The 24015-nt window shown below is 45.9% G+C and overlaps 1 protein-coding gene across 1 annotated transcript; it reads right to left on the bottom strand.

Moving 5' to 3' along the window:
- Positions 1–6739: 6739 nt before the first annotated feature.
- LOC126529285 (uncharacterized) lies at positions 6740–23575 on the bottom strand. The gene is made up of 2 exons (XM_050176885.3): positions 22706–23575; positions 6740–12044 (listed from the first exon to the last, which is right to left on the bottom strand). Exons 1-2 carry the CDS (start codon positions 23119–23121, stop codon positions 10784–10786), a joined length of 1677 nt encoding a protein of 558 aa, XP_050032842.1. The 5' UTR covers positions 23122–23575; the 3' UTR covers positions 6740–10783.
- Between the last annotated feature and the right edge of the window lie 440 nt (positions 23576–24015).

Genomic DNA, 24015 nt, shown 5'->3' with positions numbered 1-24015 from the left:
CGCTGGCAATGCTTCTTTTTTTCCCTATCCGTTAGTGCGGTATCAGGGCCGGTGTGAAAGATCCAGCTGTAGCGCTGCCTCGCTTCATCATTTACATTCGCTCGCGCCGGCGCCTGTGAGTCTTTAGCTCGTTAATGCCTCCTAATCTTTCAAGGAAGGTACGAGAGACTTCCATAGCTGTACGCATGGAAGTAACTGTGCTTCGGTTTTTTTTTTCTTTCCAACAGTACACCGTAACGTCTACTCAAGCGGGCGATATTGATTTCATCGATTTTCTACCCTGGGATTAAACTCTCAAGTTGCTGCAAGTTGATTCAAGAAAAGCAAACAGTAGCTTTTCTTTTTTTCTTCTTTTTTGTCAACCAGAGGGAGGGACCTCGCATGCAATCTTAGGTGTTGAGTCTCGGTTAGAAAACAATCTCAGCAGTGGTTCAAAACGCTTCGTTATAATATGTGCAGCTTTAGACGTGCGCGAAAAAATAAACATTAAAAATATATCTTTTTGGTTTAAAATTAAAATTTGAAAAATTTTCTAAACCGTAGTTACTAAAATTAAAATTTCTCAGACAGTAGCTAATAGCTGGAAGGTGGCTTCGCTGCATCCTCATGACTGCTTTCTTTATTTATCATCTCGTCTTCTTCATCATCCAATCGTCATCACAGTAAGGCGAACTAACTCCCTCACTTCACCCTCGCCACGCGGCGAATTAAGGCGTAATTTCGCCTACTACCTCAGCAAGGTATCGAACTGGTGCTGCGCTGTAGCCATATGAAGTTGGCGCCGGAAACGCCAATTCCGGAGCTATCCCGCAGACAGGCGTGTACACGTTACAGAAGAAGAAATGTAACCGCTTAGAAATAGAATTACTTCATTTTAAAATATAATTGATTACGGGGACCAATTACGGCCCCTCATTCGGGTCAAGAAATCTTGCGCATTGCCCCTGCTGCCATCCACTGCGCCTGCTGCCATCCAACACAATGAGCAGCATTTAATATATATATATATATATATATATATATATATATATATATATATATATATAATTCAAAAGGCCTCCCGGATATCGAATCTTATCAAATCTTAGCGCACCACCAGCGTTGTCCTGTACGTTCCTTTTACCCTATCCTTTTTCCTTTTAACCCCCTATACGCTTACCTTGTATATTGCAAATTTTAGCAAATTCCGTTTGCTCGCTGCTGCTGCTGCTGGTGGTTCGGCGCGTCTAAATGCGTCGCACTCCCATGTACACTAGGAAGCCGATGTATTATTGTTCGCCATGCGTGTTTTCATAAGTCATGCAATCCTTCATCGCGAAGCATGCCACGTTCTATTTCACCGTACACGCGCGCACTTTTTAACGCGACAGTAAGATTATTACGAAAGGCTGGCAACAACATAATCTTTCTCGCAGTAAATAGCCTGCAGGAGCATGCGAGTGCCCGTCGTATTTCTCTGTTTTCAGAGAAACTTGCCTTCGGTAGATGTACGGACAACAGCAAAGAACCCACCGTGGTGGCGCAGTGACTTCGGCGTTGCGCAGCTAAGCACGAGGTCGTGGGATGGAATCCCTGTAGCGGCGGCCGCATTTCGATGTGGGCGAAATGCAAAAAAATAAATAAATATAAAAAGCCCGTATGCCGTGCATTGGGCGCATCTCAAAGAGCCCCAGATGGCCAAAATTATTTTGGAGTCTCAGACTATACCGTGCCTCAAATCCAAATCATGCACTCGGCACGTAAAACCAAAGCATTTAGTTCTTTGAGCAGTCGGTATAAAGCACGAAGCCATTATTAAGTGCACGTGCGGATGGAACTGGCAGAAGCATTATCATTCCAGTGACCAGCAAGAAGCGCTTTATCGTCGGCCGTGTCAAAGTGCTGAAGCTTACTGCAGCACAGATGTTGGAGACGCCGAGTCCGCCGAGATTCCATTGCCGAAAACAGACGCAGCCCGGTACCCTAGCGTCCTTGCCCGCACTGTTACCATCTTACGTTATGGCATTAGGGTTCAGCGTATTTCACGAAGTCGCGACTGCACGCAATGAACCAATGCGTGAGTCTGTAACTTTTACGTGCTTTCGCTCCTCGTGAAGAACTGTTGTAACACGCTTTGCTTTTGCAAAAGCTCATTAATTATTTCATTTGGGATGGCGGAGCGCCCAATCTGGGATGATTCGCAAAGAAAGCTCTTGCGTCCAATACCCTCGTTTGACGTGGGTCAGGTGAACATTTGAAAGAAGCTCATGGAGCCAAGATATCTCTCTGTATAGCCCTGCACTACACGATGTTTCTCATCACCGTGTTGTTGCGTCAGGGCATAAAACTGCATGAATCGATCAGCACGTTGAGAAATTCACATTGGCAGAATCCGCTGCACTGTTATTCCTAATAATTCTAGGCGGCTGTTCTTTTCAAGGCTGGCTTTCTAACTTATTCACCTATAATGAAGCGTAAAGAAGGAGCGTATTAGCACACGCCAGTCAACGCTGTTTGACCAGGGTAATTACGCCTGCATTTTCAGCGAATGTTTGCATTCTTATGGGCTATTCCAAGGACGTGTAGGCTCGCTTCCACCACGGGCAATTCATACGAGTGAATAGAAAAACAATATACGTGAAGCACGCTATTACGTTCCGCTGGTATGCAGGAAAAGGTATACATTGGTGTATTTAGGCACTTCTGTAGAAAATGGTTCTCCGCCTTTTTATTTTTTGGAACTGGAGACGAGGTCGGCCGGCGTAAAATTGAGGAAAGGCGTGTGTTACAGCTCAATGGGGCGGAATTTATGAACCCGAAATGAGATCCTGTACGCGTAAAAAATTGGCACACGCTCTGCGACCAGCCGATAATGCTGTGACTTTAGCATAACTTTCGAGACATTGCCTGAAATAAGTCATACAAAGTTTTATAACTTCGGCTACAAGCACGATTGCTTCCATTCGCGTATACCCCGTGGGCACGTTACTGCTACATTAGCATTTAGATGAGATCTTAAGCCAACCTTTGGCGACTGTATGGGCGCCAGCACTTAATTCTAGTATTCTCCGTTTGGCTATAGCCATTACTGTGAGCACCGAGCATAGTTGCCGAGGCACTTATAAATTGAGTACGCGTCCTAAATCGCGAATAAAAAAGTGAAGAATTCTCTCGTGATTTCGCACAGGTTTCGCATCAGAATGAGCAGTTCACGAAATCGAGCGTAATAATGTGGTGGTGGTGATGGTGGCGGTGGTGGTGATGTCGCGACAGGCGAGGTTAGCCTGGCATACATAGCCGGCAATTGTTCCGCCTGAGCCTCCTATGAGTGTCAAAGTAATAATGTTGCCAACTTGCCCTGTATTTTAATAGTGCCCGCATTCATATTTGAGCCCTGTATGATTGTTCGTTGGTGATTTAACAACCGTGACTTTGGTATTAAAGTTATCGGTGTTCAAGATAGAAGTATCAGGTACACACTTAACATATACTTTAACAAATATCCGTTTGCTTACAACTTCGTAAACTCCCCGTAACAATCATACCACCCTCATTCATAGCGTATTTGCGTTCGCGAACAGGAAGAGGGCCGGGGAACTAGCGGGTGGTTAGGGTGAGAGTGCTCCCTTTATTCAAGGATTGTTTTTGAGGAAGGTGCGAGAGTTTTTAATTTCGTAATCGAAAAACATTATTGCCTTTTTAGATTTCATGTAAAGTTTTTTTGTTAGTGATTGATTTATGTGACGCACGCTACAGGTATATGCTTAGTTGTCCGCAGGCATCTTCCAGCAGGCAGCGCTAGCTTTGTTCACGACTGATAAACAATACTTGTCCACGAAAACTAAAGCCGCGTTTGCTCGAAAATTTCGCTGTGGACTTTAGATTTTCTTCTTTTCTTTTGCCGTTTCCTAAACAGCCTTCTCTCACAACAACTTTACGAAAAGGTACGATGATAACTACAATAAGGATCCTTGAAAAAATCAATTCGCTATGAACACCATACCTTGCCCTCTTTACTAACCATTCGCCGATTCCTTTGATTAAGCTTGGACTTGCGTAGAGGCAATGTAAAAAAACAACACAGAAGTACAGAAGCAAAATAAAAACAAAAGAAACCCGATCAAAGGCTAGTAAACCCTCGCATGCGAGGGTTTATTAGCCACGTGCTTGCTCTCCTAGGGGTTACTTGTCGCCATCGGGCAAAACAAATATGTTCCACATCCTCACACCTTGGCTCTGAGTGGCACTGGCTAACACTCCTAGGGATCGATCTAGTAAACATAGATACCCAAGTTAGTGGATGAAATGATAGCCGTCAGTGTACACACTAAGAAAAGTTTACACCCTTTGAGTCGTATCTTGCCCCACAACATTAAACATCATATGTCTTGTCCACAATTCCTTTCTTTAACGCTGCGAGCCCGGTACTTCCCAGTAACGAACATCATGCGCGTTATCAGCATGACATAGCATTGCCGACAGGAAAGTAGCAGGCAAGGCCTTCTCAAGAAAGGAAACGCAAGCAAGGCAGACGACGATTATTGTTGTGTGGCAGAGATACACCCTAAAGGGCGTAAACTTTTTTTTTAGAGTCTAGTACAATTGGTAGTGCAACGCATGCGTTATGCGGAGGTTGTAGGTTAAGCTCCCAGAGGCGGCTACTTATCTCTTCTTCCACTTGCATTTCCATTTTCTTCCTTATTTTCTACGGTCCAATTTAAACCACAGTTGATTTAGGAGAGCAGATAGTTGGGCTATAGTTGGTTGAAATGCATACTGAAAAAGTTTGCATGGAAACACGAGGACAAGCCGAAAAAAGACAAGGACAAGGATAGCGCTTGTCCTTGTCTTCTCTGGGCCTGTCCCCGGGCCTCCGCGCAAACTTTTTCAGTACACAGTTAATTTCCCAAATGCCTTCCTTGGCATCATTGTCTGTCGGCTTTATGTGGTCATAAATGTGTTGCTGTAGCTCGACGTAACATTCACTTTTATTGTTCCTTCAGGAGGAGATATCGCGCGTGGCCCCTCGTATATCTTGGTGTTGAAAACAACCAAATTTGCGCTGTATTTCGATGCGCCGAACAGAAGGCCAACGGCACCACCCAGGACTTGCGCTCCGGTAAATATAAAACATGCATAGCACTATACACATAAACTGCGTACAAGTATACAAAACAAACGTACAAAACGCTAAATAATAAAAACAACTTTTATGAAATTCTCGGTTTACCGAAGTAATTCCGATTCTCGCCCTCCAAATGGACGAGCTTATTGCGTCCAAAAGCTCCAAGCAATAAAGCGAACGCATGGTATCGCCTGATTTTCGATTTTGTTGGATAATATGAGAAATCTTTTAGGCCACGGGAACCGTATTGCCTTGAAAACACATTGAAATTTATTCGCATATGGCTACAGTGAACTCAATTAAATAACCGCTTGAAGCGGGCCGTTTCCGGTTTGCAAAATTGCCCTTTAAGTAAATGTCATTGACCCGCGGAGATCGTTTGCCGCGTATATTCCACGAAAGAAGATAAGACGTGCTCAACGTTCTCGCTTTCTGTGATAATTATGTAAGCCCGCGGCTTAAGAAGCCAACGCAGGCCTAGTTCACATCGTTTTTCGCACTTCAATAATGCTTACCCTATTCTCATGGGTGTTGTGTGTTCTTTCCTTATCTATGAAGTTCTGGATTTAGAGAAATAAATGTCAGCTTCCATCGAGAATAGTATATTCAGGTGAGAGGAAGACTCACCTCATAAGCTCCAATATGGATACATGCAATGAAGACATCTCTTTTCTTTTTCAACGCCTTTGTCAAATAAATTATTTTTGTTGCTTTTAAAAGTCACAGTTACGGCGCTCTAGAAGCGTTTTGTTGGCGTACGTCGTAAATATATAAACAAGATTTCGGAAAAATAGCGAAATATAAGCAAAACAGAATACTCAAGCTTACAATTCTGTGTATCTATGCAATAATGTCTATATTATACTTTTGTCAACTGCGTTTATCAAGTCATCTAGGGCATGCGAAATAGTACTACACAACGCTTGAAAAAAGTTCCCCTTGTTTGGAAACTTAACTTTTGAAAACCCTTGTAAATGTTGAAAAAATTTCGCGTAAGTTGTCATACCTAAACATAACACACGATTACGTAGCGCTGAGATTTGCACTGGGCAAAAGAACAATAACAAAGAATGCAAGAGAGGCGCGAACGGATGAAGCGCAAACATGAACGTGTGACAACTCGTCCCCTTTCGTTGTTTTACTTATACGTGTATAACATTTGTCCGGTTTTGATGCTCTAAAACATTAGGCCCAAAAAACTGTGATATCGGCTTTTGGTGCAGCTTTGCGGATGTGCAAGTTAGGCGCTTGATATCTTAGTGAACACACCCATTTTGGGCAATTCTTGTAAGAAGTTCGAAGTCCTAAATCAGTATTTCGTCTCCTACGGTGATACGAATTTAGATTAAATCCTACAAAATTTGCTAAAATCCACTGAGCAGTTATGTGAAAGGGTATTTATGCGTTTTACATGTATTTCAAAGGGTAACTCAGAGTTGGCCTTTAGGTAAAGGTTCCTCCTAAAGTTACCTGGCACTTGGAAGAAAGAGCTTGCTTACCATCCCAGGGCTGGAAAGAAGGTAATCGGCGCTTTATGGTGTCTTAGTATTATTCAATTTTTTTTCTTACGCCATCTAGTAAGATGGACAACATTGAGTCAGCCGCTCTCGATGCGTCAAAGAACAATACGAAGGATTAAACGGACACAGATGTTTTATTACCATGGTAAGAACAGATTGTCTTCAGTCACGACGATAAATTCATCAGCACTTGGCGAAGAAACACGGAAAAAGAGGAACAGCACAATGAAACCTTTTATCTCGAGCACGATTTTTTTGTATCTGCTACTAGCTTAAAGTCAAGGATCCCGGGATGCTGGAAAACTATACCGTCTTTACGTATATGTCACTGTTACTGAACGGGCCCTCTGCACTGAGAACTACCAATTTATCAAAAGCCTTGTCAGCAGAAAATACCCGACGCTGACCTGTTGTGAGCAGGGCATCACTGAAGATTCATGTGGCATCTGAAACGATCGGACGAGTGACCGGCGGTAGAAAATATTGCCCACTTAAACACTGTGCTATTTCCCGCGATAATCTGCTCTTGTGACAGTGGAAATAGGAAAAAAAAATGTTATTGTAAAATTTTGCCTACGCAAATCGTTATTCACAAATTAACAATATCTGACTGGAAATTGTAATCTTTGCTTCATTTGTCGACTGTTCTGATTGCGTCGAATGGTACGACTTTTTTGTACTTGTGTGTGTATTCTTAATGCACCTGTCGAACGTGCAGTGCTATATGTTCTGAGCCTAGTTACAGTGCCAAATTGGTTGTTCTAATTTACCTTGAACTCCTACAGAATTTCCTCAACACTAAAGTTTTGCTCAGAATTGTTTTCTAATGGATGCCTCTTTCCAGCACGCCCACGCCAGAACCACTAAGACTGACGTAACAAAAGAATACTACGCACGATTAGTTGACCTACAAGTAAAAAGAATGTGTGGCTTCGGTGGCAGCCTAATAGGGCCAGGTATAGATTGAGCTTCATTTTACGAAACACGGTGGACTGACACTCAGCTCAGTTGCATGCGCGCCGGCATACGGTGGTCGGTGTAACGTCCGGAGTCTGGGAAACGGTACTGCGCTTCACTTGTACCTTGACTAGCCCGAACAGAGCTGCCTCCACGGAAAGACGCAGTCGGCTTCTTTAGGACGTTAAGCTGCCTGATGCTCACAGAAAGTTGTAGGAGCTTGCTTGAAGTGTAAAAACGTGACCTTGCAGGTACGAAAATGGTCAGTGAGGAGTATCGTGTAACACGCAGTGCAGCACGTAACGACACAGAGCAGATAACCAGTGGCCCAATTAGATTAACCGAATGAGCGACAAGGAAAGGCTAGCATTGTCAAGGGCACGGTCCGAGAACGACCATGAAGTCGAGGATTAAGAAATCAAGGATTATGAAATGTTCTAGAGTTATTTGACGTATGAAACGGGCAATTTGAGGTCACTGAATATACGCCTTCCACTTTCTGTACACCTAAAGGCCGACTGCAACGAAATATTGGGCCAAGTAAAACACCTAAGTTACGATGGTGTAGGTGTCAAACAGGCATCCGTGCAAAATTTGACATTTCAAATACAAGTGCTAGCGTCACGAAAACGTCACAATTTTGCGCGCCTTCGATATCGTAACGTTAAAAAATTGACCCCAATCCACGCTGTGAAGGTGCTTGGCCAGTGAAGCTGTGGTATCACCTCATCCGATCGACAAAGGTGACGTCGCCTTGAACTGGGTCCGTCCGAGCCTGAGCGCGACGTCGTTCTGCATATTGACGTTGCTGTTCCCATCACCACTCATCGTGTTCACGCTGCTCTCCGGGAGTCCTAACTATGCGCGGCCTTTCCATAGCGCTGTCACAACACAAATAGAATCAGTTGCTAGGCGGGTTCTTTTTTGTATATATGAAAGCTTAGGGACGTCGCTCACTGCTTCGTATACTACAGTTTCTGCTTTCCGACAACTGCAGCTTATGCAACCATTATCTTTAGCGGAAAGACTTGCGGCGAACGGTGTGCGTGCAGGCGAGCTTTCTGGCTAATTTTTTTTCTTTCCTCCGCACTACCGGCGCCACCGCTGCCGAGAAGGCGCGCGCCATCTGGTCGTGCTGCAAGGAAGCCAACGGAGCAAACGGCGCGCGCCTTTAGCTGCGACTGGTTCAGTTTTTGGCTACGGAGACGAATAAATCCAGGGATCCTAGTCCTACACAGCTTAGTTGTAAAAAGCGCCGCCACAGCCGTTCGCCAGAAGTGATGCACGACCGACAATGCGCGGCTTCTGGGCATGACGTCACAGATGAGATGGAGCCCATGGCGGCCCGTGGCTCTTCCTCGAAAAAAAAAATCTCGTAGGCAACGTGCTGGGTGTTTTCATGGCAAAAAACATCAGGTGCAAGCGCCAACGGCTCAGGTGCCGCTAAACGCTGCTAACAATAAAACTATACAGTTACCAGCCTTGCGGCTTTGTGAAGGTTGGTTCACTGGTGTACTCTATTCATTTATAACAAATTTAGTCACAGTGAAATTTCGGCGAAATTCGCCCTAAAGTACACTGTGGGTAATGAAGGTGTTGCTGATGGCAATGATCTTTGTAGTGACGCCGCTGCTTGTGCTGCTCACGATAGAGTTGTCCTTCATTAACCGAGCTCATCTCATGCGAGAACATTTCCAAATCCGATTACTCCATCTACTCCTATGCCACCGTCAGCTGTATTTTCCTTTCGTTCGTACTCACTCAATGACTATAGTAAGCCACCGGTTATGTGTTATTTATCTAAGATGCCTTCCTCTGAAAGCATATGCAAATACCGATGGTGATGTAACGACGAGATGATGGCGATTACGCTAATTCAGTTGTAGCAGGAGAGAGAGAGCGGTGCCGTTGAAAAAAAAACGAAAATTCTGTCACCGCCGCGCGGATATTAGGACCTGTCAGTTGGTCTATAGAAGGTGGGAACAATCCGGGGAGTCTACTACCTTCATCTAATTACCAAGCTATACGGGGTGAGGACCAGACTGAATGACCAACTACGTGTCTGCGCTTTTCTCCTTGCGGAAGTGGAACGACTACACGTCGTGCTAAATTTCCCACAAATAAAGACAAACACCATCTGGTTTGACTACTACTACTAATACACGTACTTGACCTAACTATACAGTTTGAAACGACCACGCTGTGCCACCCGAAGTAACAGTGCAAAGATGTCAATATTGCTGTGAAAGATTCGGGACGAACACCGCCTTGAAGTATGAATGACTACTGGCAAGGGCTGCAACTGTAGTAGGTGCTGAATTCGTACTCCGTACAGTAACTGCTCCGCGTAATATATTGTACGGCCGACTGCTGTTGGGCTTGTCATTATTTGAAGTCACACTTGGCTCACTATACTCTACAGTGGGAAATACTTGTCGCTTCATCGCCAAATTCTGCCATCAAGTGAAATATTGTCCATTCAATTTATTCTGTCACCTCTCTACGCATTCTGGGCTGCTCTTTAGAAAGCCAAAGCCAAAATTGTACGCGATTCTGAAGTCGAAATGCTTCTCAGTGCGAGATTGGAGTTCTGAAAACTCATCAGGCAGTCCTTGAGCGTTAGCTGGGTTCCGAGTCAGGGGCTGTTTTTAAATGAACACACTGGGCCTACGTATTTAAGCTGTGCCGCATGACCGGTTTAGTGATACGTTGTACTGGCTTTTGTTTCTGCCTCGATTGCTCAGTAAAATCTAGCCCTTATTTGATGTTATACAAGAAAGTCATATTCTACGGCTTGATCACTGTACGTTGACGCAAAAAAGTACGATATGTTGGCAGGGTCGATGTGCGTCTAAAGTTTCATAATGTTTGGTTATTTCTAAAAAGCGCATCGTTCCCACCCTTTAACACAGCATTATAATTTGCCAGCTGAGTTGTTGCACAGTACCATTGCTGTTGCTTTACGAGAGGCCGAAGACATCAAAACATAAAGGGCCATTGCGGTTCTTCGCAAATTAATTACATCACTTTATGGGGGGACAGCGAGACCAGGAAGCGCCACTAAACGAAGCCAGTCCTATCTGGGTGTTCGTCGTAGCCGGCAGTCAGAACGGCCAGTGCGCGTGGCCAGACGCTGAGAACTTCTCAATGTCCCCCCCCCCCTTTTTTTTTCAAAACAAACGTCACTTAGTATTTTCAACGTTCACCTCGGGCACTCCCACTCAAAGTCCCGTCCTACAAGTTTGTAGAACTTTCTGTTGTGCGGCTCAAAAAACTTCCGCAGCCTCCTGATGCTCTCTTCGCTTAGCCTGGGGTGCGTACGTCCCTTGGTCTTGCCGAGACAATGAGGACTACCGCTGCCTTCGCTCTTCTTCAAGCAGGGAAATCCCTTGGTTCTGTTGAAGTAGAAGTGGTCCTCGGACACCAGTCGCCGCAGGCCCAGGAAGTCCTGGACCATGGCCATCTCGCGGGCTGGGTTCCTGACGAGCTCCTCACCGCTGACCACGTGGATCTGGGATTGCGGGAAGTGCCTGAGCCAATGGGTGAGGTGATTGGCGTAGAGGCCGATGCGGATGCCGGACCACGACTCGTCGACGTCGCTGCTTCCGTTCGTGCACGTGCTGTTGACGCTGTAACGGACCTGACCGCAGTCCCTGCCAGTGGACTTCTGGTCAGTGTCTTCTTTGTAGGCCCTCTTCTCGTCTGCACTTGCTGCGTCAGTCCATCGGCCTCTCGATGATGAAGATGCACCTTTCTTCTTGGTTTTGGAGTACACAATGCCGTCAGAAATTTCATTACCGCTGCTACGACTGTTCTCCTGGTGGGGGTCAGAGGCAACGAGTCTCGCCCGGTTGTAGTCTTTCGTCGTATTCAGACTTGCGTACTCATGTGTAGGCGTGCCGTTCGGTCTGTATGACACGTAGCTTTGCTCATCGTTGCGAGTAGCCTCGCTGCTCCTGATAGTGACTTCGCGGTCTTCTGTGTTTTTCCCATGGTACGTGTCAGCGGTTATGTGCCCCCGCTGTGAACTGTCGCGGCCATTCAGCCTCCCAAGAAATCTTTCTTTAACGCCTTCACGCTTGTTATAGCGAGGAGCTGCTGGAAACTCGATTTTGCTGGATCCAGGAGTCGTGACGTTTCTTCCGCCACTGAAGGTGTCATTTCTAGACCGGGCTCGCCTTCTGCGAGGCGACTGGTGGCGAATGTTTGAATTGGTGTCACCGCCTCTTCTCCTTCGGCGCCTGCGGAACGCCAGGACTTCGAAGGGCAGCGTGGTGTCGGGGCGCTTGGACGCAGTCTGCGCGTAGTCGGAGAGCGCCCGGGTGACCGGGTCCCGAACGACGACCAGGAGGCGAGCTTGCGGGAGCGTACTTCGAATGCGCGCCGGCACCTCCTCGGTGACGAAGTAGCTCGGCGTCTTCTCCATGGTGATCTGCTCCTGCAGGGTCAGGGGCATCTGGAGCCTGCGCATCGGAAAACGAAGGGCAAATGTTTTTCGCTGTCAAAAACAATGCATCGGCTTGTATATTTCTACAGTCGCAAGCGATATAAAGGTGAAAGCGTAAGCCTCGACCGTTCCAATGAATGTGCCGTTGGAACTCGTCTACGGCGCGGCTGAGACGAGGCTAGGCGAGACTGCGAGTTATTCCTTCTCACCGTTGCTGTTCTTTGCAGCGCTGACCACTCCCTCTGAGCTGCACTCGCAATATATATATTCTCTATTTTTACTTATTTTTGCAGTTTTGTGAGCTGCGCGTGCGTTTATTGCTATTATTGACAACACTCGCCTGGCGTGACATGACGGTACTGAAACGTAATGCAGTGCTTGCATGCCGATAATGAGAGTACGGTAGCATATGTTATTTCGCCTAATTTTTCGTGCGAGCTGCCGGATGACTTGGATACACCGTTACCATTCCGTCGGTGCTAGCGCATGCGTGAATAAACGAGATGTAACCGCCTGCTCCGCGGTTCAAAGAAAAGACGTTATCTCACTTCATGGCAACGATAAAGTGAACGTACAGCCTAAAAAGAAAAGAAAAAAAGAAAACAGAGCAAAGAAACGCGACCACGTGATTGGGAGTAATGACAGCTGCAAACAAGAGAAAAGGAGAGAGACAATAAGCGTTAGTCCTGCGCATTCTTGTCCCCGCTGTGCCGACAGCGCTATCCGGGGCCACTTTTATCGGAGTTGTCGACGGCCGCGCTTTAACTTTTATATCGCGTGCAACTGCACAGGAGTACGCCATCTACGTAACTGTCTTATGGACAGCAAATTAAAGATGCAGAATGACTGTACTGCATGCGCCAACGTTTCAAGAAGTCTGGCGCATTACAAGAAATAGTGAGCACTGAGAGGCGCTGTAAAGTCTTTTCCGTGGGTTTGTAGTGAAAATGAACAACTGAGAGACCGGAGCCAGGAAAGCGGCATACTACATGCCAAGTGGCTTCGGAGGCGTTCCAGCATTAGCTAACGAGTCTGCTGTCTGTTGTGCGGATATCTTCACACCACCGTGTAAAGGATTCCTATAACGTCTGTATGCATTAAACTGTAAATCAACGCATGGCGCAATACTTCGTAATAATCTCCAGAAAACATGGTTTTAAGAAAGTAAACTGTAAAGTATTATGGCCTGTATAAATGAATTCGTTGCACTTCCAGCTGTATCACACAGATGGCCAGGCATGAAACGGCGCTTTCCAAGCAGTAGTATACAGTCAGGAAAAAGTACCACTCTAGACTTCCATAATTGGACGCTTCGAAGTGTCTTGCCTGAACTTATATATTTTGGCATATCTACATATCATGCGATGACACCAAGCAATGCCGCGTCTGCTCCACCACCTCCCCGCTTCTCCGCTACAAAAACGTATTTTAAAAAAATGTTTCCTATCCTTCTCGCATATTCTGACGTGCCCTAACTTTTCCCTATACAACACCACATCACCTCCTGGTAAGACCGGAGTCCCTTGATAAAATCAGAGTGCTCCGGCAAGGCCTAATATGTAAGTGCCCAGGCACGAGACGCGAAACTGCCGGAGACGGAACCGAAGGCACCGTTGTTCCTCGCCGGAGAAACCTCAGAGTTCGGCCGCTGTTGGGACTTTTTTCGCCGGGACGTGGGCGCATGCCGACTAAAAGCAGTGACGGACCGGGCTGGCGTGAGTCTGCCGTGTCAGAAAAGAGGCATCGATTCGTTCCTCAAACAACCATTCTTCTACCTTTTATCGGCAGCCGAATCGACCCGCGGAGTCGATCTCGCTCGGCCGTTATCGATTCTCCCGCATCGGAGATCAATGCGACACTTCTATGGACGCACGCCCACCAGCCACGCCAGCCGCACGCGTCCCACACGTACTCGTGTCAGCGACTAACAAGGCGGGATGGATATATGGGCGAGGCTCGGAGCAAGGAAGCTCCGAGACCAGAGAGAGAGAGAGAGAGAGAAAGAAAGGAAAAGCCAGGCCTTCCTGGCTTTTTAAGGCATCCAGTCGGGCTAAGAAGTTGACACCTCTTGAGAACGCTTAGATGGAATAGCTGTGGCGTTGCTGATAAATAACAATAATAAAAAAAAACAGGAAAGTTAGACAGTTGGCTGAGAACATGGAGTGCTGTCAGGAGCATGGAAAGTTTTGAGAGTCGCGAAGAAGCAAGCCAGTGGTAGCAAACAAACACTTTGTGCATGCGGAAGATTGACGGTACTGGGAAGGCTGGAAAACAAACCTAGAGGAAGGACGAAAGAGGAACAAGAAGAAAGGGGAAAAAAGGGTAATACATAATGGAAGTGGGGTGTATAGGGAGAATGCTATCCTGCCTTTAAGAACTTGTTTGTCTCCTTTCGTTTCGTTTTCGTTTTTTACCCGCGAGGCTGACATTTCGGGCTAAGGAGACGTTGGTTTTTTGTTTATTTTGAATAGATTAGAATGGTCAGCGATTCTTACAGCTATCGATTAGAGTGAACCTGCCTGAAAAGCGCGTGAAGTGCCTGCTAGGTAAACGGCAACAATAAAGGTTACCTTTGCAATTGAATCGACGCCTATCTACGAAATGGGAAACCTTTGTGTCTGCGGTGGCCGAGAACGAACTCTAAATATACAGAGTGCAACATACGTGGTGAACGGCAACATGGACTGTCGTGGGCAAGCCGGATTAACCGGATTGATTGGGATAAAACGAAGTGCGAAGAGGCCTTGGAACCGAAACGAATTGAGAGATACTTTGGCGCATCCTTTACCACCACAAAACTCAGACGCATCGCCATACCGTCACCATGGCCTATATTTTCTTCTAAACGCAAACACATAATGCTTTGTTCAACTTCTAGTGACCTTGTAATCGTGTTTGAAACCGTCCTTGTTGGTTGGTTGTAAGTCCTCTGCTCGAAAAGTGTTTAAAAAGGTGTTCAACCTCTTCGGTACGCAACAGGGAGGTTGAAAACCTGCTTCTCCTGTGTTCCTCACGACCATGTTTACAATGATTTTTTACACCTTCATCACTTGAAAAGTGTGCTTACCACGTCACTGGTAACCCTAACCCAGTATTATACCACGTATAATACGAACTTGAATATAATACGAGGGTCAATGTTTGAACTGTGAAACAAAAGAAAGAAACGAAAATTACTCTCACACATCGTTCACTTCATTTGGTTTTTGTTAGTGAAAGCCGGAAAATCATTCATAACTCTGAGACGCGAGTTTGTTTTACAAGCAGGGACAGCAGCTCTTATATTGCGGGCTCTTACTTAGTTCGAGATTTATTCAGCTGAACCGGGAATCGGAGTGACGCCTGCTTCAACGCAATATTCCACGATGGCCATGGCGTACATAAAGGCAATATCATGAAACCACCACAACTAGAATCTAATCTCATGAACTAATCTCCAGCTCTGGCCTCCAACTCTCGCGTAGAAGAGCAGGCTGAGTAATCCACAGTGAACGCGATGAATTCTATGGCTGAACTATGCTATCTGTCACTTCGGCAATACTAGTCGTTGTTCTTTCGATTCTAAAGAACTTGTAAACCAACGCTTCCAAGATACTCGCTTGTACCATGAACAGGCCTGCGATAGGCTTTCACTTTTAATTTCCCGCGCCGTCAACTTTACGAGACAGAAAAGGAAAAGAAAAGAAAAGAAAGTGAGACGTTCCTACCAAAATTGCTTCTGCCATATCTGTATACAGCATCAACGAAAGAGCCGTGGAACCAGAAACCATTTGCGACGATACCGACAAGCGGACCGACGACAACGGCGCAAAATAATTTCGTCCACGAACAACGGCTGAAGAACGGCAAAGGCGCGTCTGTTTGTTTGAAGCATGAACTGCAGCTCTACAAACAAACAAACAAACAAACAAACAAACAAACAAACAAACAAACAAACAAACAAACAAACAGACAGACGAAAGACGCAACGCCGATGACGCTGAGACAGCACCGCTCAGATACGACTTGAAGAATTGTTTTCTGGGTCTCGACACGGCTACGTTCGGGGGCGACCTCCGGTAAGCCGTATTATGACGCTCGGGCTGGAAGCTGTAAAAAATAGTAATAAAAAGAAAAAAAGAGAATAGAAAAGAGAAAGGCAAGCACACGCCGATTCACAAAAACACAAGCAAAAAGAATGACGAAGCGTAATTTAAGAATAGAGTAACAAGCATCACAAGAGAACTCAATTGCCAGCTTGCCATTTTCGTACGTTGCGTCCCGTTTTTCTACGATACGTATCTTCTTTCAGCTTTTTCTGCGACATTCTTTCGTTATGCAACGGCGATGATATGTGACGTCATTGTCGAAAGCGCCGTGTTTCTGCCCTATCCCCCCTAACCTCTTCTCCCGGCTCTTTTTTTTTTTCGTCCTCCCCCCGCTCCTCCCGCCTCCGTTCCCGAAACAAGGAAACAGCTTTATTAGAAAACGTGACTCTGCATTGATTGCAGCACACAGCCCACCTCCCCTGTTTCTTCGCTTCGTGTTTTTGCTTGAACCCGCGTTTCGTGTCCGTGGCGTGCCTGAAAATGCCTTTCCTTTACGCCCCCGTTCACTTCCTGCCCTCACCCCTTCCCTACATCCCTCCTTCATTCCCTTCATCCCTCCAGGCGTGCCACGTTTCGTGTTGTAGACGCGTTTGTAAATCCATCGCTTTGTGCTTTAGTTTTCCTTACAACGCGGGAGAAAAGGATGAAGACGGGTGGGAGGGTTCACTACAGTAGCTGGCTGTAGTAAAAAATACTGATAATAAAACGCAGAAAAAAAAACAGACTGGGCCCCGACCATGAAGACGCGAAATGCTTCGCCCACGACGCTTGGGGGCAATGATTTATCCCCTTTTGTTTCTTTTCAGCCACAGCCGGCTTGCCATTACTTTATTAGTGTTATACATATTGTTTTTATTTCTTTGCTTTGTTACTTTCGACCGGTTTTCTCTTCGTCCGCTTCCTTGTCGTCTGCTGCCCATGTTCCTGCTTGTAATTTTTTTTTCCGCGATGTTTCCGCCTCCACTGCTTGCGGCAATGTAACGTCGTTTGCTTGCTTCGAACTTTTCTTTTACCCGCGATGCTTCCTGTCTTTGTAGCTTCTTTTTCTTTTCGTTTTGCACATTTTCGGCGTTACCTACGACCAGGAGTTGCCCTACTAGTTTGATATTGTCGTCTGTAGTGTATTCTTTTTTTTCCTTGTCGCGTAACGTCTTTCTCAAAGCCCCTTTATTGTACGTTTTCTCTTTTCAACGCAACCACGCGGAACAACCGCGCCCTCTGGCAAGAAAGGGGGGGGGGGGGGGGCATTTCCCGAATGGCTCTTCTATTGCCTGTTATTTATTGCGTCACGGAATAAAGAATGAACGAAGGAACGGCGGGCAAAACAGGTTAGAAGTCCGCCCTCATATACATTATTCACTGACTCCTACTAAACGCCCTGGCATTGTTAGCGCACGCCCCTCCTATTATTAAAGCCCACTCAATCCGAAGTGTATATTATTCGTGGCTGACGCGTTTATTTGTTCTTCGTTCTGTCAGTAATATTAGTTTCATCTGCACTATTTTTGTAACACCGGCACGCTGTAACTGGGCGCCCTTCTTTCCACTGGTGTGCATCTGTCTTAGCTTTGCATATACATTATTGCGTTAGTGTGCGGCACTACAACACCAGGACATCTCTGTTTAAGGACCGAAACTCTATCTATCTCGCTGTCTAATTTTCAGCCGCTAGAGCTGAGGGACCACATGCGCGTCTGTTTATCTACAGCTCGTTCCCGCACCTCTACCGCTGTTGTCTTGTGATGCACTCATTGTTGAAAGGACTGTACGTATCTGTCCTTTCTTTAAATCAAACGTTTTTTTGTCATATTAGGAACGGTGATTTCTAGACAACCTTATATACCCAAGGCCCTGCCTCGATGTGATATTTTCCTCCCGCATCGGCTACAGAAAGCACCGGCCTTCAGACAACTGCGGCTGCATAAGACAAGTCGAGTTCCTTACTCTTGAGAGACGTGCCAACCATTTTGATGAGGTGTGCATCATACAATTTCCAGCGCCACTCTCCCATACGTAGTTCGGGCATTCTTTCAAAGGTGAGGAAGGCTTCTGCTGCGGTAGTTTCTGCGTACAAAGCTAGATCCCCCTGGATGAGCAGCAGAAGTAGCAGCAACAACAAGATTGTAAATGACAGGTAAGTGTTGGTGGAGCTCAACTGTGCGTCACTGTGAATCCAACGAGCGTACATGGACTCTATTGGTAGCCAACAGAAATCTTTAAAGAAATGGCTTTCACCTGGCAAACCCCACAATAAGACAAGCAAACTGTTATAGGAAGGTAAAATGGGCTAGGTTCGAGCCCGAGCCACTCTACAAATGTGTGTGGTTCATTGAGAGACCCGGCAACTCAAATTCAGTTTCTACAACACTATAGCTAAGGATATGATCCGGTGGAGCACTTGATTCTTATGCTCCATATCTTATCGTGGCCACGGGAAGTTAGCTCGCGCTTAGGAAAAGCAGCAGTCGGCACAGCAACAAAAGAGAAAGCCTTGGCGCATCAGGGGATATATTGAAGTGAGATACCAGATAATTATTTACCACTCAAACATTTTGGCAAAGCGGACCGACATCTCTGCAGCAATTTATCTATGCCAAACATTGCAGTATTCTTAACCTTGCCAACTCTTAAACGAATAAAAATCAACCGCCACCCAACCGCCAATAAGAAATCGCGTAAGCTGCTGCGATGCGTCCTTATTTTAGGCAAGGGTGGTTATTGAGTCGAATTGAGTATTCAGTCGAATTCAGTCGAATTGAGTACGCTATGTAATCTGAGTTCAGCAAGTTTTATAAATATAGGTGCTTTAAAACAAATATTGAAGAATTGAAAAGGCATACGGCGCGATATTTTGTCCACGTTGCTCCGTATTCACTATTTCACATCAACTATCCTGGCAACAGCTTAAGGTTAACAAACGGGCGGAGAACACTGTCAAAAAAAGAAAAAAAAGCAATTTATTGGCCGAGGGAAAACAATTTCTCGTAATTCATTTCCCACCGGTGGGCCACAGGTCTTCCACGTTCTCCCGAAGCACAACGAAAGGAATAAAAGGGGGGACAGCAATCTTCAGACGCTTCATAACACATTGGAGCATTGCGCTTATCGTAAATGGCTCGACTAAATGACTGCGTGTAGGGGCTGAAAAAAAAAAAGAAGCAAGTCGAGGAGACAGTGCAGGTCAATTACAGTACAAAACAAAAAGTAAAGAGAAAAAATAAGAAAGAATACCCCTAACAAAATCACCACAAGGCGTACTATAGAAAGAAACGGGGTGGCGGCGGTGGCGAATGTCATACAGCCAGACAGGCTGGCTGACTTCCCGTTCCGCTTACGACCTGTCGTGCTCCCCCCTCTAATGCGTGTCATTTACTGTTTATTAATCGCCTCCCAAGCTGACGGTCGCCACACGCAAGGCACCTTTTGATTACCACCCCTTCCCCTCTTCCACCCACCTTCCCTCGCCCCCTCACCCCCGCCTCCTTGGCTGTTCCCTATCACGGGTAGACATTGCGACAGGGTAGAGAGCCGTGTCGCCGAGTATTTGATTCCCCGTGTTTGTTCCCCTCCCCATCCACCCCCTGCTACTTAATCAGGGCTCGCACTGCCTTAAGGAACCCGATTTCGCGCGCTCGAGGTTTGCTTCGTGCTTCTACGCGGTCTGTCACTGCCCTCTCGGCATTCTCAGACGCCGTGATTTCTTTTTCATCGCCCGAGTCACGCGTGGTGACGCGAAGGCAGGAGCGAGGTTTCGCGCCATGGAGCTTGTCTCTAACGTCAGTTTCAAAGCATTGTCTTGTTAGGCAACTAGATGGTAATGGGGTCAAGCCGTTAGCTCTCTCTCTTGCCTCGATTGTGAGGTGTTGTTACTGTTGCATCTCAGGAGAAAAATATCTCAGATGCTTCCTCTTCCGCCGGCGCCAGAATTCCCGACGTTGGTAAAGCAAAGCTGGAAGGTTTGCTCTTAAAAGAAGTTGGTGAATAAGTTCTCATTATATGAACTTTTGATTTGATATTTAACGAAGTCAGAGCTGATGCGATGTCATTATGGTTCGTCGATCACTTTCTTAATCGTATTGCGTAAGAAAAACATATTGAGCTGCATACCGCGAACATTCGAAGAGAGCCTCCAAGTCTTAGTGATGAAATATGTTGTTACCAATTGTAGCTTATTGTTACAGAACAAACGAAGTTGTAGGGAAGTCTAAAATGTGTCAGAAAACAAGGACGCCTGTCGCAGAATACTTTCAAGTTAATTACTTGATTTTTTTAAATTTAATGCCTCTATATTTTAAAAGCAGGTTCTTTAGGTAGTAATCTATCGCCAATTACATTGTTGTGAAGTGTCTTTCATTTAGCTCGCCTACTAGACAAGGTAAAACAAAAATTGTTGTCACTTATGTAATCCCGCTAAAATGCATTAGGAGTGCTGCTATTTAGCTTTGCTTTAGCGGCTGTACCTATGTTATTTATCGTTCACGTGTTTTCACTATGCTCAATATTTTGAGCACTAGGTTCGGCTGCTAACTATATCACTTCCTGCAAATGCACGTACTTGGATAAAAAAATTAGAAAAGCTCTAACAAATCTAAAACATGAAAACATTGAGCACCATTGGCATTTCTCACACGCAAGTATCGATGACGTCAGACTGAGAAATTTGCAGACAAGGCCAACAAATATTCAAGATTATTGCTGTACACCTAGTGCAAACGTCTTCAATCTTCACTTTTCACACAATTTTATTTGCAACAAAAACTAGTGACACCAGCGCATTTAAAGCACTCCTGTGTTTTAGGTCTTCGAAGACTCCATGTTTAGTTTGCATAATTACTACCACATGTGGCATTATAGCCTTTTGTTTGTGTATCTTTAGCAGCCTACATCAGCGGTTACACTCGATTCGTACTCAGCTCGATGTTATCGCTTTGCTCATCCTTAGTTCAAGGTCTTCATTCACTTGTGCATAACTATTATCGATATAGCACCCTGTACCTGCTCATTAAGTTTTTCGAGCATTATCAGTCCTGAATATAATTATTTGCGCTTTCATCGAAAACAGGCGTTGTCGTTTTACCAACGCATATGCTACGCAAACATGCCACATCGCAGTTGCCTGTAAAGCGTGCTTTGCCTGTAAGGTAGATAAGTAGTGCAAAAAAGCCATTAGGCGGGGGCGTTTATTGAAGCACAGTCTCTCCGCGCTTGCTTAAATCATCAAATTGATGTGGTGAGCGCCAGTCTAAAGACACCATGGAAAAATGACTGATACAGGGCAGAAAGAACGCATGGCACCAGGGGAAAGTCAGCGTTCTTCAACAGCAGATCATGCATTAGCCTTCTAAGATTCTACACTACTAGGATCTGTTTGACGCTTCAGAATTTCTCTTCAACTTAAGCTGGAACAGCGTCTCTTAGAACCTACTGGTTATAGAAACGTTAGTACCGAGGGCCATTAAGATATGACCACACCATGATGTCCGTACTTTTGAACATGACACGCTGGTACCCAGAATCATAGCGACTAAGTATGCAGTTGCATATTTTCGAGCACATGATTCTAGAATACTCCTAATGGTTAACATTTCTTTGATAAACTCTCCGTGGACATCATGCAATGGCACAGCTCTTTCTGAATACTAGCTCTAGTATTACCAGCCCCTGTAATGAAGGGGCTGGTCACGGACGTGATAAGCGTGCTTCGGTAGGTTTAACTTGTATGGGATTTTAATAAGTGTTGTATTGACGTTGTTCACGGAACGCTGCAAAGCGTACACCAAAACCAGCGGAGGCAGGGCTTATGAACTCAATTTCCGAGCTTGTTGAATGTCGTCATACGTGGTGCCACGCTTTAAGGCCTTTTAAAAGTGTCCCTCCGAAAGAGCATGAGGTGATACAAAATTACGCTGGATTCTGTTCCACGTCAGCATGTAAGATGTCAGGGTGAATTAGGACATGTAGCCGCAGTACATGTTTCCGAACGCAACGACTGCATCTGAAGCTTGATTCTCCACTGATGGCAATGGAAAATTGTGAACAGGCTACTTAGACTTCACGCCGAATGTTTTCCCGCCAATAATTCCGCGCAGCTTACGTCTTTCTTTCCGAATGCAGTCCCTTAATGCACCTTAGAGGTAAAGTAACGATCCGTGAGAGAATGCAGGTATACATGGTTTACACCTCTGCGATTGGTTATCCGTGTGGTTACTCCAGATGAATGCCACAGGTGAATACCATATAAGTGACGCCTGTTATCAGCACCAGCGTTCTGTTTTGCGACGTTCTCACGATTTTTGGCTTAATGTAGAGGTTAATTTGAGATGACAACTGGTTGCCCTAATCTTTAATAAAATGACATAAGAAAAATTCTGGAGAACATCTTTCAGTCTGAGACAGCATATTTTCGGTTTACCAGGCGCTGTACGCTTCACTTGCACTGGCTCAAATTATTCCGATTCCACGGCGAACATGAAGTTATACAGCACTGTTATATTGCTTGAACTAACTTCCACAGGCACATGCCGAGCTCATATTGAACTGCACTGACTCTCCAGCGACGCGCACAAGGAACACCAAAGCATATGCTCACCTGTACCACTCTATGCCTTTGTTGTAGTGACGATCGAAGAAGTGGGTTTCCGGACCCGTAGCTCTGACGTCGGGGTGAAGCCTCAGGAACTCCAACAGCGCTCGCGTGCCGGCTTTTTTCACGCCGATAATGAGCGCGCTGGGTAGCCGTTTCTCCAATTTCTCAAAGTCACTACTTCGGTCCTCTTGTCTGTTTATTTTCTTGCCATTCTGACGGTGACCAACAGGATCTTCGGCCGCCGTTTCGTAGCTCGACGCCGCGACGTCTGTGCTGTCGACATCGTCTGCTCTGTCGTTCAGCGTCGTCTGCTTTCGTATCATCGCCAGTGAAGAAGCTGCACCAGTTCCGAGAGCGAGCACTAGACAGTAGCAGAGCAAATGACACCACTGTCTGCCACATACCCGTGTTACCGGCATCTCAGTTTCAGTAACGAAAGTTTTCTCCAAATGAAATTTAATCACGTTGTCATTTCCATCCGTGCAGAAGAGGCTTCAGATGTTTGCGTAGTTCTTTCGGGTCCCAGGATTGTCATGATTTTTGCTCACTAGTAACGCTGGACGCTGCGAGGCACTGCTTCCGTGTCGTCAAACTCCCTCGCCTCGATAGGCCCGACCGCAATCGCATCAACTCTATGTTCACGTTTCTAGCCTCGTTCGAGACGAGCGCTTGATAATCCTGCGTTTTCTGACGCTCTTCACCGACGAGTACATTTTCGCAGCCTTATCTTTTTTTCCCTATGCCGTACGCGTAACAGCGCGTTTTACACAGCGCATCACCGCCTCAGGAGAAGGAGCGCTCAAGACCATCCTCTGCGCAGGCCGGCGCGACGACTGGCACAGATGCTGCCCTCGGAGCGAAACTCGGCGGAGCTCCCGATCCCGCCGTTTAGCGTCGTCTGCTATTCACCTTTTTTACTCCTCCCATCCCTCTATCGGGAGAGGAGGGAGCCAGCCAGTGCGACTGCAGCGCCATTTCCGCTCCTGCCGTTCATTGCAGGGAGCGGCACGCCCGTCTGCCGTAGCAGCCAATGCATTGGCCAGTCTTCCGTTGGCGCCGCACCATGCAGTCCTTTTGTTGCAGCGGAGATCTCCCAGAAAAAAAAATTCACCTTTCGCATAAGGTGCTGCAGATTCTGGAAGCTACTAGTTATTCATTATTGCGCTCAGTAAAATTAACACGGCTGTGCGAGCTTTGTCACAGTTATCTCTAAGACAGAGATTCCAAAATGATCTAAAAGCGATTAGATTAGATTATGGGGTTTAACGTGCCAAAACCACTTTCTGATTATGAGGCACGCCGTAGTGGTGGAC

Source organism: Dermacentor andersoni, chromosome 8 (genome assembly GCF_023375885.2).
Source record: "Dermacentor andersoni chromosome 8, qqDerAnde1_hic_scaffold, whole genome shotgun sequence".
NCBI lineage: Eukaryota > Metazoa > Arthropoda > Arachnida > Ixodida > Ixodidae > Dermacentor > Dermacentor andersoni.
The sequence above is the reverse complement of the archived record's forward strand: the minus strand, read 5'-3'. Positions and strand labels throughout refer to the sequence as shown.